The 12,645-nt window shown below is 43.0% G+C and overlaps 1 protein-coding gene across 1 annotated transcript; it reads left to right on the top strand.

Annotated features, from left to right (window-relative positions):
- Nucleotides 1-9,422: 9,422 nt before the first annotated feature.
- LOC125547884 (bidirectional sugar transporter SWEET6a-like) lies at nt 9,423-11,280 on the top strand. The gene is made up of 4 exons (XM_048711628.1): nt 9,423-9,469; nt 10,711-10,867; nt 10,963-11,082; nt 11,182-11,280. Exons 1-4 carry the CDS (start codon nt 9,423-9,425, stop codon nt 11,278-11,280), a joined length of 423 nt encoding a protein of 140 aa, XP_048567585.1.
- The last annotated feature ends 1,365 nt before the right edge of the window (nt 11,281-12,645 follow it).

The following is a 12,645-nucleotide window of genomic DNA, read 5'->3' as shown; positions in this document are numbered from 1 at the left end:
AGTGGAATACTTAACAGTGATTACATTCTTATGTAGATTCCATTGCTCGAATGGGACTTGTTTGTTGGCACCGACCTCGATAAGAAGCAAGGGAGTGGTGCCGAAGCGAACGGAGATGCAGAGCCGTTTGTTTACCAATCCGCCAACTTAAGCTAGGAAAAGTGTAAGAGACCGTGCATCTTCATGTAAATAAAGGTAAATAATCTTAGAAACAGTCAAGAAACTGGGAATTTTTTATTCCATTTCTTAGCCAGGGCAAGCCCTACCGACCTACGACCGGAGAAGATGTTGTGTTGTTCGTATCACTTGCTAGAGATAGAGAAGCTAGAACAGGAACTGCCCGGGAGGGTTCAAAGAATGAGGTCTTCACCTTTGAGCTGGATCTCATCTCATTCTAGCACATACTACGAGCGATTGACTTAAAGAATACAACAAATGGTTGTGGGGTTATCTTTGTACCCTGTGACTACAACCACAAGGTCCGAATCAAGCGAAACGGCTGAGGCGCAAGCCCTTTTCTCGCCACTACTCTGTGTACCCAAAGTCAGCAACCTTTTTGGCACGCCGGCTAGCAAGTTCATTGCTTCAATGACATGAATTCAATCAAGTGGACAAATCCTATCCTGGAAAATATGGGCAATCAGCTAGAAACTCAATAGTCTTACGTGGAAAGCACTCAACCGGCCTTCCTCTTCTGAATTATATGAATGACAGAAATCAGTCCTCACTTGTATTAACTTCATGAGTGAAGAGATAGACAAGGTGGTGAAAAGCATGAAACCAAATACTGCTCCAGGTCTAGATGGCTTCTCTGTTAGCTTTTTAGAGCCTTTTGGCCCCAGTTGAGAGATATACTAATATAAATGCTTCAGGAGCTGTATCATGGCAGGTTGAACTTGTCCAGACTAAACTATGGTGTCATTTCTCTACTGCCAAAGATTAAGGATGCTAATAGTATCCTACAGTATAGACCCATATGTGTTCTAAATGTTATGTTTAAAGCTATTACCAAAGCTCTGACACTTAGATTTACTCCTCTGGCTCGACAAGTAATCAGCTCTCTTCAGACTGGATTTATTCCTGGGAGGTACATTTTGGATGGATGTGTAATTCTTCATGAAGTTTTGCATGAGTTAAAAACCTCTCACTCTGAAGGAATTTTGCTTTAGTTGGACTTTGAAAAAGCTTACGATAGAGTTCAGTGGCCTTTCTTGGCAGAGGTAATGCATAGGAAAAACTTCCCTGACAGGTGGATAGATTGGATTAGACAAGCAGTGGAAGGAGGCAAAGTGTGTGTGAATATGAATGGAGATTGGCGAGAATATTTCTCTACTTTCAGAGGTTTGAGGCAAGGAGATCCTCTTTCTCCTTTGCTTTTTCACCTAGTAGGTGATGCACTATCTGCAATTCTGGATAGAGCTAAGGAAGCATGTGTGATTAGAGGTTTGGTACCACATCTGATACCAGGGGGGATTAGTCATTTGCAATATGCTTCTGATACTTTGCTTTTTTTTGCATAATGACATGGAGTCTATTACTGGATTCTAATTCCTTCTCTACTGTTTAGAGGAAATGTCTGGCATGAAAGTCAATTACTTGAAGAGTGATATTTTCACAGTAGGGTTGAGTGTAGAGGAGGAGCAGAGGGTAGCTGATATAACTGTGAGATAGGCAAATTTCCAATAAAATATAATATCTGGGATTACCAATCAGCAAAGACAAGATCTCTTCTAATGATTTGTTTTCATTAAAAGGTAGAAAAGAAGTTGGACTCTTGGCAATGCAGACATTTCTCTTATGGAGGAAGAGATATATTGATCAATGCATGTTTATCAAATGTCCCTATGTACCTTCTGGGTTGCTACACTTTGCCTGTCAAAATACAGAAAAAGTTGATAAAATAAGAAATCACTTCTACTGGGAGTAAGAAGAAGAAATTTCACATTGTCAGATGGGAACACCTATGCACCCCTAAAGATTATGGTGGTGTGGGCTTCACTGATATGAGAGTCAGAAACATTTGTTTACTGTCAAAGTGGCTGGAGGAGGTCAATTAACTACTGGAGCTTACACTGCAGATACTACTTATTAAAGGGCACACATTTCAAGAAACCTTCAAGCTACTAAAATTGGAAAGCAATGATGTTATACTGGGTAGTTCCTAGTTAAAGTTATGGTTACTACCCGGGGAGGAAAGTGATTCAGATTATGAAGTTTCCGAGAGGCGCCTAAGGCTAAGATAAGGTTAGGGAAAGAAGAAGACAACAAGATTATGGCAGGCAACCAACTCATCGAGTAAAGGCTTCCACGGTGGGTTGACCAAAATGAGGATCCCAGATGGCATGAGCAATAGGTCTTACGTGTAAAGGATCCTATATCCAGCCTTGCCAAGCTACATGAAACAGATTTCCGGACGTCCCTAGAAAGATTATTGCTAACTGCCCAAAGTGAGAAGCAAAAATGTTCTGATAAAGACGTTCCTCAGTAATATCATCATGACTTTCAAAATCATGTGCGGTAGCAATACCAAACCAAATACGACGAGTAGTGGGGTCCTGAGCTAAGCCTTGGCTAAACCTGGGAAATCTTAATTCCATAATGCCTTTCAAATCCTCCTAGCCACTATCCTACTGCAATAATTCTTGCTAAGAAGAATGCCCATGTCGTGGCAATTCCCACCCAAAAGGTAATGGGTTACTCCTACAACGCGTCCTTGTATAATGCTCGAGGCTCTAGGCTAAGTAGCAGGAGCAACTATTAATTTGTTATGAGCCCAAATGATAGATTGAATGAGTTCTTGCCAATAACCACGGCCGATGAATAAAAACATTGAACTAAAGGCCCAGACAAAATGAGCACCTAAGAAAAAAAAGACCATATGCAAATAATGAAGAACCATAAGATTGAATGACTTGTGATGCCTGTGCCCACAAGTAATCTCGAAGCCACCCATTAATCGTAATTTAATTCTATGCAAAGTTTCCCCCTGTAATATGAGTTACCACCCCTTGATTACTTATAGTACCCCAAACATCGACTGCATTTTCCAACTGAAAATGGAAAATGACTACCGAAATTGCATTGTACATCCAGAATAAACCTAAGAAAACATGATCCCAGGCGGATACTTGACATGTTCCCCCTCGGCCAGGCCCATCGCAAGGAAAGCGAAAACCTAGATTTGCTTTATCGGGTATCAAACGGGAACTCCGAGCAAATAAAACACCTTTCAAAAGTATTAATACAGTCACATGTATGGTAAATGCATGAATGTGATGGACTAAAAAATCTGCGGTTCCTAATGGAATAGGTAACAAAGCCACTTTGCCACCTACTGCTACTAACTCGCCGCCTCCCCACGTTAAGCTAGTACTTGTTGTTGCACCAGGAGCTGTTACGCCAGGCGCAGTAGCATGGATATTTTGTACCCATTGAGCAAAGATAGGTTGTAATTGTATGGCAGTATCCGAAAACATATCTTGTGGACGGCCTAAAGCACTCATGGTATCATTATGAATGTACAAGCCAAAACTGTGAAAACCTAGAAATATACATACCCAGTTAAGGTGGGATATGATTGCATCGCGGTGTCTAAGGACGCGATCTAATAGATCGTTGTATCGAGTAGTTGGATTATAGTCTTCTTACCATAAAAATTGCTGCATGTGCAGCAGCACCGACTATTAGAAATCCGCCAATTCCACATGTGGTGTGTGAACAAGGAAAGTTGTGTACCATAGTCAGTAGCTAGGTATGGATAGGGAGGCATAGAATACATATGATGAGCTACAACAATGGTTGTAGAGCCTAGCATAGCTAGGTTAAGAGATAATTGAGCATGCCATGACGTTGTTAAGATTTCATAAAGACCCTTATGGCCTTGTCCTGTAAATGGGCCCTTGTGAGCCTCCAAAATATCTTTAAGTCCATGGCCAATACCCCAATTGGTCCTATACATATGACCTGCGATTAGGAAAAGAATAGCAATAGCTAAATGATGGTGCGCAATATCGGTCAGCCAGAGACCACCGGTTACTGGATCTAGTCCTCCGCGAAAAGTCAGAAATTCTGCGTATTTGGACCAATTTAAAGTGAAAAAAGGGGTTGCTCCTTCGGCAAAACTAGGATAAAGTTGAGCCAAAAGGTCCCGATTCAAGATAAATTCATGAGGAAGTGGTATCTCTTTAGGATCCACCCCAGCGTCAAGAAATTGGTTAATTGGTAAAGATACATGAATTTGGTGCCCCGCCCAAGAAAGAGACCCAAGTCCTAATAATCCCGCTAAGTGGTGATTCAACATGGATTCTACATCTTGGAACCAGGCCAATTTGGGAGCGGCTTTGTGATAATGGAACCAACCAGCAAAAAGCATTAACGCTGCAAAAATCAATGCACCAATTGCAGTACAATAGAGTTGTAATTCACTAGTTATTCCAGATGCTCGCCAAAGCTGAAAAAAACCAGAGGTTATTTGGATTCCTCGGAAACCCCCGCCTACATCACCATTCAATATTTCTTGCCCTACTATAGGCCAAACTACCTGAGCACTGTTGGATGGTTGATCCACACAAATAAGAGATATGTAGGCCCAACCTTCAATTGCAAAGAATAGCAAGCCCCCTTTGCTGAACAGATGTATAGAGGAAAAGGGTGACCCACATCGCAAGGGCTTTCCGATTGTATGAATCAGAGCCCAAGAGAAGATCAATTCATTAGGAGACAGGTATCGATGCTTTGCCAGCAGGAGAAAGATCACTAGGTTCAGTCTCTGATCTGATCAATAGGGTTCCCTAGGTACATTCCGTTTTCTGGAAATCCAGCAGGGATAGTAGCTGCCTTTTCCAGGGCAAAAAAAATAAGTTAGGCTATCTGAGATTTGCTATTTTTTCCAGCCTTTTGGAGTGAAAATAAGGAGGGACTTGTGATTGGTTTTCTACAGGGAAGAGAGATACCAAGCCATGCACTTCCCCTACTAACTATTGAACACAAAAGCCAAGGTGACCTAGAACAATTATAGAACAATTATTTCACTTATTTCTAGTTTAAGAAGGACCTTGTGCACGGTTCACGACTCCCGGTGCTTAGAGATGCGGTTCACTATAGCAGTGGTAAGAAAAGCAAGAAAACAGGTATCAAGAGATGGAAGTGAAAGAAGAACTGTTGATCGACCTGTGGTTTGGGTCTTGCCTTTTAGGATTTGGATTCCTATTGAATTGACTTTGCCTTTGCCGAGGAGCAGAAACCGAGCCCTTTGATTTGATCCAGTGAGTGACATTACGAGCAGAAGCCTCGACAAGTTGAATCCGGTACCGAAACAAGGATGACATTATTGAATATATTCTTCTTTCCTATGCTTTGCCTTTCCCGTTTTCCATACCTTCCGTAGTAGTTACTCGTCACTAGAAACAGGATTCATGAATTCAAACTAAAAGCAAAGGTATCGCTAATTCCATTTCAGTGGAAATATAGGATGAAAGTTTCTCTCCTGCTGATTTCGATTGCACATCTAATGAAAATATATGCACATGAATGTTCAAACGCAAGGCTATCCCCTTTGCCGTTACCGAGGATCTATCTTTGTCCCTTGATTCAAAACTGAGGAAAGTGTGCGCTCGACCTCCTGGAAGGAATGCAATTATTCGCTTCGTAGTCCTCGTATGAATTCGCTATCGCTCCAAATCGTGGGAGCCGTTGAGTTCGGAGATACCGTTGTAGGAAAACAAACAAGTGAAAGAAGCCCTCGTTCCCACTCTTCTTCCCCCCACCTACCCGGTAGGTAAGTAGGGGCCTCGGCATCTCTATTTCCTGATAAATCTACTAAAACTACTTCGAGAAACCTACCAATTCGAGTTTTCAATATGGAGCCAGAAAGAGGCAATAGTTAGGACGCATATGCGCCTAGCTTTTTGTCTCTTTTATCGCAGGAAGTTCTCCAAAAGTATGAAAGGCCGGAGGGCTTTGTACCAACCATTCTAGTGTGGTTGGATTCTGTTCAACAGCCCAAGGACTTTCCGCACATTTTTGGTTCTTTCCACTACTTGAAGTGATTGCGAAAACTACGAAGAAACGACGAATCCCAACTACAGATATATAAGAACCGAAACTGCTCAGAGCATTCAATCCGGCGTAAGCATCTGGATAATCTGGAATGCGACATGGCATACCAGAAAGCCCTAAGAAATGCATGGGAAAGAAGGTCAGATTAACCCCGAAAAAAGTGATCCAAAAATGGATTTGGCCTAAAGTTTCAGGATATGTCCGACCAAAGATTTTACCCACCCAATAGTAAAATCCAGCAAATAAAGCAAAAACGGCTCCCATAGAAAGTACATAATGGAAATGTGCAACCACATAATAAGTATCATGTAGAGCAATGTCTAGCCCAGAGTTTGCTAGAACTATTCCAGTGAGCCCTCCTATGGTGAACAAAAAGATGAACCCTACAGCAAATAACATGGGTGTTTTGTATTGTATCGAACCTCCCCACATGGTAGCGATCCAACTAAAGATTTTGATTCCTGTGGGCACAGCTATGATCATGGTAGCTGCGGTGAAGTAGGCACGCGTATCAACGTCTAAGCCCACAGTAAACATATGATGAGCCCAAACTAGAAATCCAAGAACACCTATACTTATCATGGCATAAACCATGCCTAGATACCCGAAGACCGGTTTTCTTGAAAAGGTCGATACGATATGACTAATAATACCAAATCCAGGCAGAATGAGAATATACACCTCTGGATGACCGAAGAACCAAAAGAGATGCTGGTATAATATTGGGTCTCCCCCTCCTGCAGGATCAAAAAAGGTTGTATTAAAGTTTCGATCGGTTAATAACATTGTAATTGCCCCCGCCAGTACCGGAAGTGATAATAAAAGTAGGAATGCTGTCACTAGAACGGACCACACAAAAAGTGGTAATCTATGCATAGTCATTCCAGGTCCACGCATGTTGAAGATAGTTGTTATAAAATTGATAGAACCTAAAATTGATGAAATACCTGATAGATGAAGACTAAAAATTGCTAAATCAACTGCTCCTCCAGAATGGCTGGTAATACCACTTAAGGGCGGATAGACTGTCCACCCAGTGCCGCTGCCCACTTCTACTAAGGCTGAGCTTAATAGGAGCAAGAGACTTGGTGGCAACAACCAGAATGATATATTATTTAATCGTGGAAATGCCATGTCAGGTGCACCTATCAGAATCGGAACAAACCAATTACCAAATCCACCTATCATCGCCGGCATAACCATAAAAAAGATCATTAAAAAAGCATGAGCCGTTATTAAAACATTATAAAGTTGATGATTCCCACCAAGAATTTGATCGCCGGGTCGGGCTAATTCCATACGAATCAGTACGGAGAAGCATGTGCCCATCACTCCTGCAATGGCACCGAAGATGAAATAGAGAGTCCCAATATCCTTGTGGTTAGTAGAGAAGAGCCATCGAACCATATTTGTCATTTTTGATTTGAGAAATGAAAACTTTCCTTATCAAAGAGGGGCCGGGGGGCTGGAAGAGAAGAACTTGAATACTAAACGCTGGAAGAGAAGAACCTTAATACTAAACCAAGTTTCGGGAACTTCTTGGTGACTTGATTGGTTCCCTTCCCCCAATTTGCAAAGGATGATTCCCGTGAAGGTGATCTCGATCACCATTCTATGATATTTCTGGATGCTTTTGAGAAGCTTTTCCTTTTACCTAATGCCGGCTACCGACAACTTACTTCATGCTATTACTAACACTTATGACTGAGCCGCACTTGCTTTCCAAAAGAAATTGAAACTATCATGCCTGAGACTAGCCAATAGAAGAAAGAGCCACAAGCAAGCCATAGCAGCATCCTTTTTCTTCGCTTTGTTCAACAATGCGAATCTACCTCACTCCTCATCATAACTCAAATACAAATTCGAGTTCCAAATTGATATTTCCTCACGTAAGCAATAAAATGTGAAACCAATATTCATCATGAAACTTCAAACACTGATGATTGTGAGGTTCTGGAAGAGAGACGACGTAGGCTGAAAAAAAGTAAACAGAAAACCATCCCTTAAACTCATTTTCTCAACATTCTTTCCACAGCAACTAGAAAAGTGGAGAAAATCCAATAAGGGGAGGTCCCGGTGAATACAAATCAATTGGAAACCGAACCCCACATTCATGTCTCTAACAAGGCTGTCTAAGCTAAGCGGCCATGGACCCATGGACCCGGGGAATCTGAACCATTAGGTAGAGTTTCAGCTGAAAGAAAACCAGGTCAATCTTCCAATCGCGAGTCTTTACAAGCTTGAAACAACTTAAGCACAAGCAGGAGTCGCCCCTTTTAAAGTCAGTATTTATGCGGCGCTGAACTACCGAGCGGATACCTAACCTTCAAAGGAGAAGAAAAGACGGATGTATCTTTCATTCATATCGATCAGATGTGCTTTGCTCAGGACTCCCATTTTACCATTGCTTAAGCCATATTACATAAAGCATAGTGAGTGATACGCAATGCTGGTACCACCATGTTTTTTTCCTCACTCTGTGTAGCCACACTCGTTTGTCCATTTCTACTTGTTATTTATGTTAAATAGTATCCGTTGGTTGTAGAAGCACTGGCGTTCAGGGATTGCAATATCCATAATATCAAGAAGCGGTAGGAACCTGGCTAACTTCGATGCGGATAACGCGCTGTAGAAGAAAGTGGATCAACCAAAGTAGACCTTGATCGAAAGGCACCACAAGGCGAACCAATAGAGTGTGGTGTAAGCGGTGAAGCAGAATATGAATTGGAACTGCTTGAACTAGAAAGGGCTTCCGCTACCGCGCTACCTCGGGAGCTCCGGAAACGGTATACTCGCTTCACTCATCTGTAATGGTATCCTTGAAAGCTAGCTAAAGTGGGTTCTAGACAAAGTTCTGCTAAGCAGGGCGGAAGGAAAAACAAGAGCAGTATAGCTCTACATTACGCTTCGGGGGCCTCGTCTTACTTACTCACCTTCTACTAATCGGACCGTGACAAAACAACCAGCCCAACAATAGGCAAGGACTGGATGAAATCCCTTTCCGGATCCAGTCTAACCGTATCTGCTATCCCTTCCGCTTTCTGTGCTGATGGAGCTCGGTCAGATAGTTCCGGTATTGCGAAGGAGGGCAACACATTGGGATCGTCCAATCCCTTCTGATCGGTTGTCATATTGAATTGCAAATTCTCGTATAGTAAGAGTTCCTTCGGTTTCCTACCTAGCACATTCTCTGTTGTCTACGCCAATATTTTACCTGCGAGTAGAGTGTGGCTGGCTACATACAGGGGAACTCAACCTACCTTTCAAAGGGTAGACCTTTACAGATGAGTGAAACGAGGATTTAGGTATATAAGGAGACGACCCGCCAAGCGAACCAGCCTGATACCGACCTTCATTGATAGGCCATGAAACATAGAGAATGGGAACTTGTTCGCATGTACCTCGACCGCAGGTCTGAGAATGACGAGTGTGCTTTCGCCCACAGCTTCTGTTGCTTAACCGGCTCGTGGTGTTTATGGTCCTGACCCGGTACAGCCGCTAAGCTCATTTTTCATTTCCAAGTGTTGTTACTAGCCTCGAGAGAGATGTTTCACAGGATTCACCTGCAACTGATAAACCAGGGGGATAATACTGAAATAGTCCTTTTTTTTCTGATCATAGAGGAGCCGTATGAAGAAGAGGTTTCATGTACGGTTTTGCAATAGCGGTGGGAGCTGTGATGTTATTATCGACTATGATTATCTAACAGTTCAAGTACAGTTGAGATAGTTGAAGCACAGCCAAAATATGGTTTTTTTATGGAATCTTTGGCGTCAGCCTATAGGCTTTCTAGTTTTTAGAATTTCTTCTTTGGCCGAATGTGAAAGATTACCCAGAGGGGGAATTAGTTGCAGGTTATCAAACCGAATATTTCAGTATCAAATATGGTTTATTTTATCTTGTTTCTTACTTATCCTTATTAGTTTCCTCTTTATTTGTAACAGTTCTTTACTTAGGCGGGTGGAATTTCTCTATTCCCTACATATCCACGATTCTCTCAGTGTAGGAATCACACTAGTTATCTTGACCTTGATTCGGTCAAGCAGTTTTTCCTTACTATACTCCAGTACGAACAGGAAAAGAATCTGTGTACTCAACGGTGCATTAGTAATTATCTGGGATTTATTTTGCTCTTTAAAGCAAAACGGTGTCTTGACTCTCAAGAATAGTGCGTGTTAATATCCATGTAGATAAAGATAGAGATAGCAACGAACTGGATGCATAGTAAAACAAAAAACTTGTGACTTGTTCTTGTAGGCTAACTAACCAAATCATAGGATCTAACACGAGACCGGATAAACACCGCGCCCCGCCGCGTCTATCTATATAAGCTAATCCCTCGACCTCAACCGACTCCCAAATCTCAATTGCTTTGGCTCTCTCTCTCCCTCCCTTTCGCCGCGTGTGTCGTCCAATCCAAACCAATCCCATGTCCCCACCCGCTCGCGGCGAGCAAAGTAAGATGATTTCCCCGGACGCGGCCCGCAACATCGTCGGCAATGTCATCTCCTTCGGCCTCTTCCTCTCCCCTGTGTAAGCCGCCGCCGCCATCCCCCTCGTCCGCTTGTCTAGTCTACTCTCTATGGAAGGTGGTTGGTAATTAGGGTTTGATTCTGATGAGGGGGCGCTTGCTTTTTGCTTGTACATGTGCAGGCCGGCGTTCTGGCGGATCATCAAGAACAAGGACATGGAGGAGTTCAAGTCGGACCCGTACCTAGCTACGCTGCTCAACTGCATGCTCTGGGTGTTCTACGGCATCCTCTGCGTCATATTTGGCTCGGCAATGTACGCCTCCCCGCTCACCATCATGGTACGTACCCATCGATCCTGCTCTTGATCCATGTGCATAGATGTCTTTTTAGATCTATATTGGTAGATGTTAGTGATATTGTGGGTTGCGTGCAGGGTAAAGTGATCAAGACCAAGAGCGTCGAGTACATGCCCTTCTTCCTGTCGCTGGTGAGCTTCCTCAACGGCGTCTGCTGGACATCCTACGCTCTCATCAAATTCGACCTCTACGTCACGGTCAGTAATATCTCCATCTTCAGGTTCCAACCAAATCTTATATAACTTGAGAGTGTCTCTCTAACCGTGCCGGCTCTTGTCTTCGTTCGTGCACTGCAGATCCCCAATGGCCTCGGTGCGCTGTTCGTCCTCCTCCTCGCCTGCTACTACAGGCCGACCCCCAAGAAGGAGAAGAGCGTAAAGCTCAAATATGATTGAAGGCTCCTGGCTCCTTGACTGCAATAACAAGTGCTAGCTACAGTAAGAACAAGGGAATCTAGAGACCGAGACTGAAAGAAAAGGCTAGGCTACTTCTATTCGTTATTCGTTTCCCATATGATTTTCCATATTTTACCATAAAAATAGGATGTTTTTAGCCATTTATTGTTAGTACTGAAATCAGGCGTAAATGATTTTACGGGGGGTAAAGAAGTTATTTCAACAACGTTCCTGTCATCAAATCCTGATTCAACAAAGCCATGCCAGCTGTGTTGGTCGTTCCTCCGATTCAAAGTTCTCTTGGATTCCAAAAAGCATCGCTACCCGCATACTGAAGTTGCTTAAATCTATTGAATTCCACTTCTGCACCTCTTTCTTGGGGCATAGGCGAACCTATAATTGATAGTAGAGCGTATGCTAAATCCCCAACCCTCATGATGCACTTCGTTTGATTCATTCCGCTTATTGTACCACTTAGAGCTTTCAAACCCTTTTCTTAGCACCGCGGTAATATGTTGTTATTTAGAAATAGGAATGGTATGTTTAATAGCTTGCATATGTGTGTTTCAGATTCTATAGTACTCGGTTCTTCTGTTCGACGAGTTCTGATTTTCCTTCTTCGCTGGGGTCTACATACAAAAGAATGGAACACTCGACAACTTCGATACTCAAATAACCAGCTCATTATGCTTAGGTTGGGTTAGGAAAACGAAGCTTTCCAAGGGACTAGTTCTTTCGCGCATCTGTTTCTCCATCCGTTCTCTTCACATAAGAAGCCAGCCGCCTACTCCTACTATTGGGTCGGTTGGTCGGTCAAGTGAGCCACGCCCAGCAGGTGGGTATGCCGATAAGATTCCTTTGTTCGACGTACGTCCATATGAAGCGAGCGCTTCAAAACGAGGCTATTATGCTGAAACTAGGGCTCCCTCTGGACGGGTAGAGCAAGGGGGGTAGCAAGCACTTGAAAAGGGAAGGAAGGGTCTTAGAACTACTGAAACAGTAGTAGAACTGTTCCAAAATCAAAATAGGAGAGTGAAAAACAAAAAGAAGACCATTGGGCTGGGGAAGACTCCCTCAATCACTCTGCTGGGCGATGCTTCTTACTCTACCTTTCAATTCCTTTGCCTTTCTTCTTCTGATCGATCCAATGGTTCGGACTAGGACGCGTAAACCCCGAAGGGAGATTGACCCTACCTAAGTATTTTCTTAGATAGAAGTGGTTGGTCAAGTGTGAGTCACGCCGGGGCGGGTAGACCCACTTTTAATAGCAACGCTCAGATCAATGGAAAATGGAAGTTTCTAGAATTGTTGCTCTGTTCTGTTCAAGAAGTCTTTCTCCAGGGTTCGGTTCAGAAGGCGGGATGG

This window comes from Triticum urartu, chromosome 3, assembly GCF_003073215.2.
Source record: "Triticum urartu cultivar G1812 chromosome 3, Tu2.1, whole genome shotgun sequence".
Lineage (NCBI taxonomy): Eukaryota > Viridiplantae > Streptophyta > Magnoliopsida > Poales > Poaceae > Triticum > Triticum urartu.
The sequence above is the reverse complement of the archived record's forward strand: the minus strand, read 5'-3'. Positions and strand labels throughout refer to the sequence as shown.

Coding starts and splice junctions, on each gene's coding strand:
- LOC125547884 (XM_048711628.1), top strand. CDS start 9,423: ATGAAACATAGAGAATGGGAACTTGTTCGCATGTACCTCGACCGCAG. Junction 9,470..10,710: donor CGCATGTACCTCGACCGCAG/GTCTGAGAATGA, acceptor GTACATGTGCAG/GCCGGCGTTCTGGCGGATCA. Junction 11,083..11,181: donor AATTCGACCTCTACGTCACG/GTCAGTAATATC, acceptor CGTGCACTGCAG/ATCCCCAATGGCCTCGGTGC.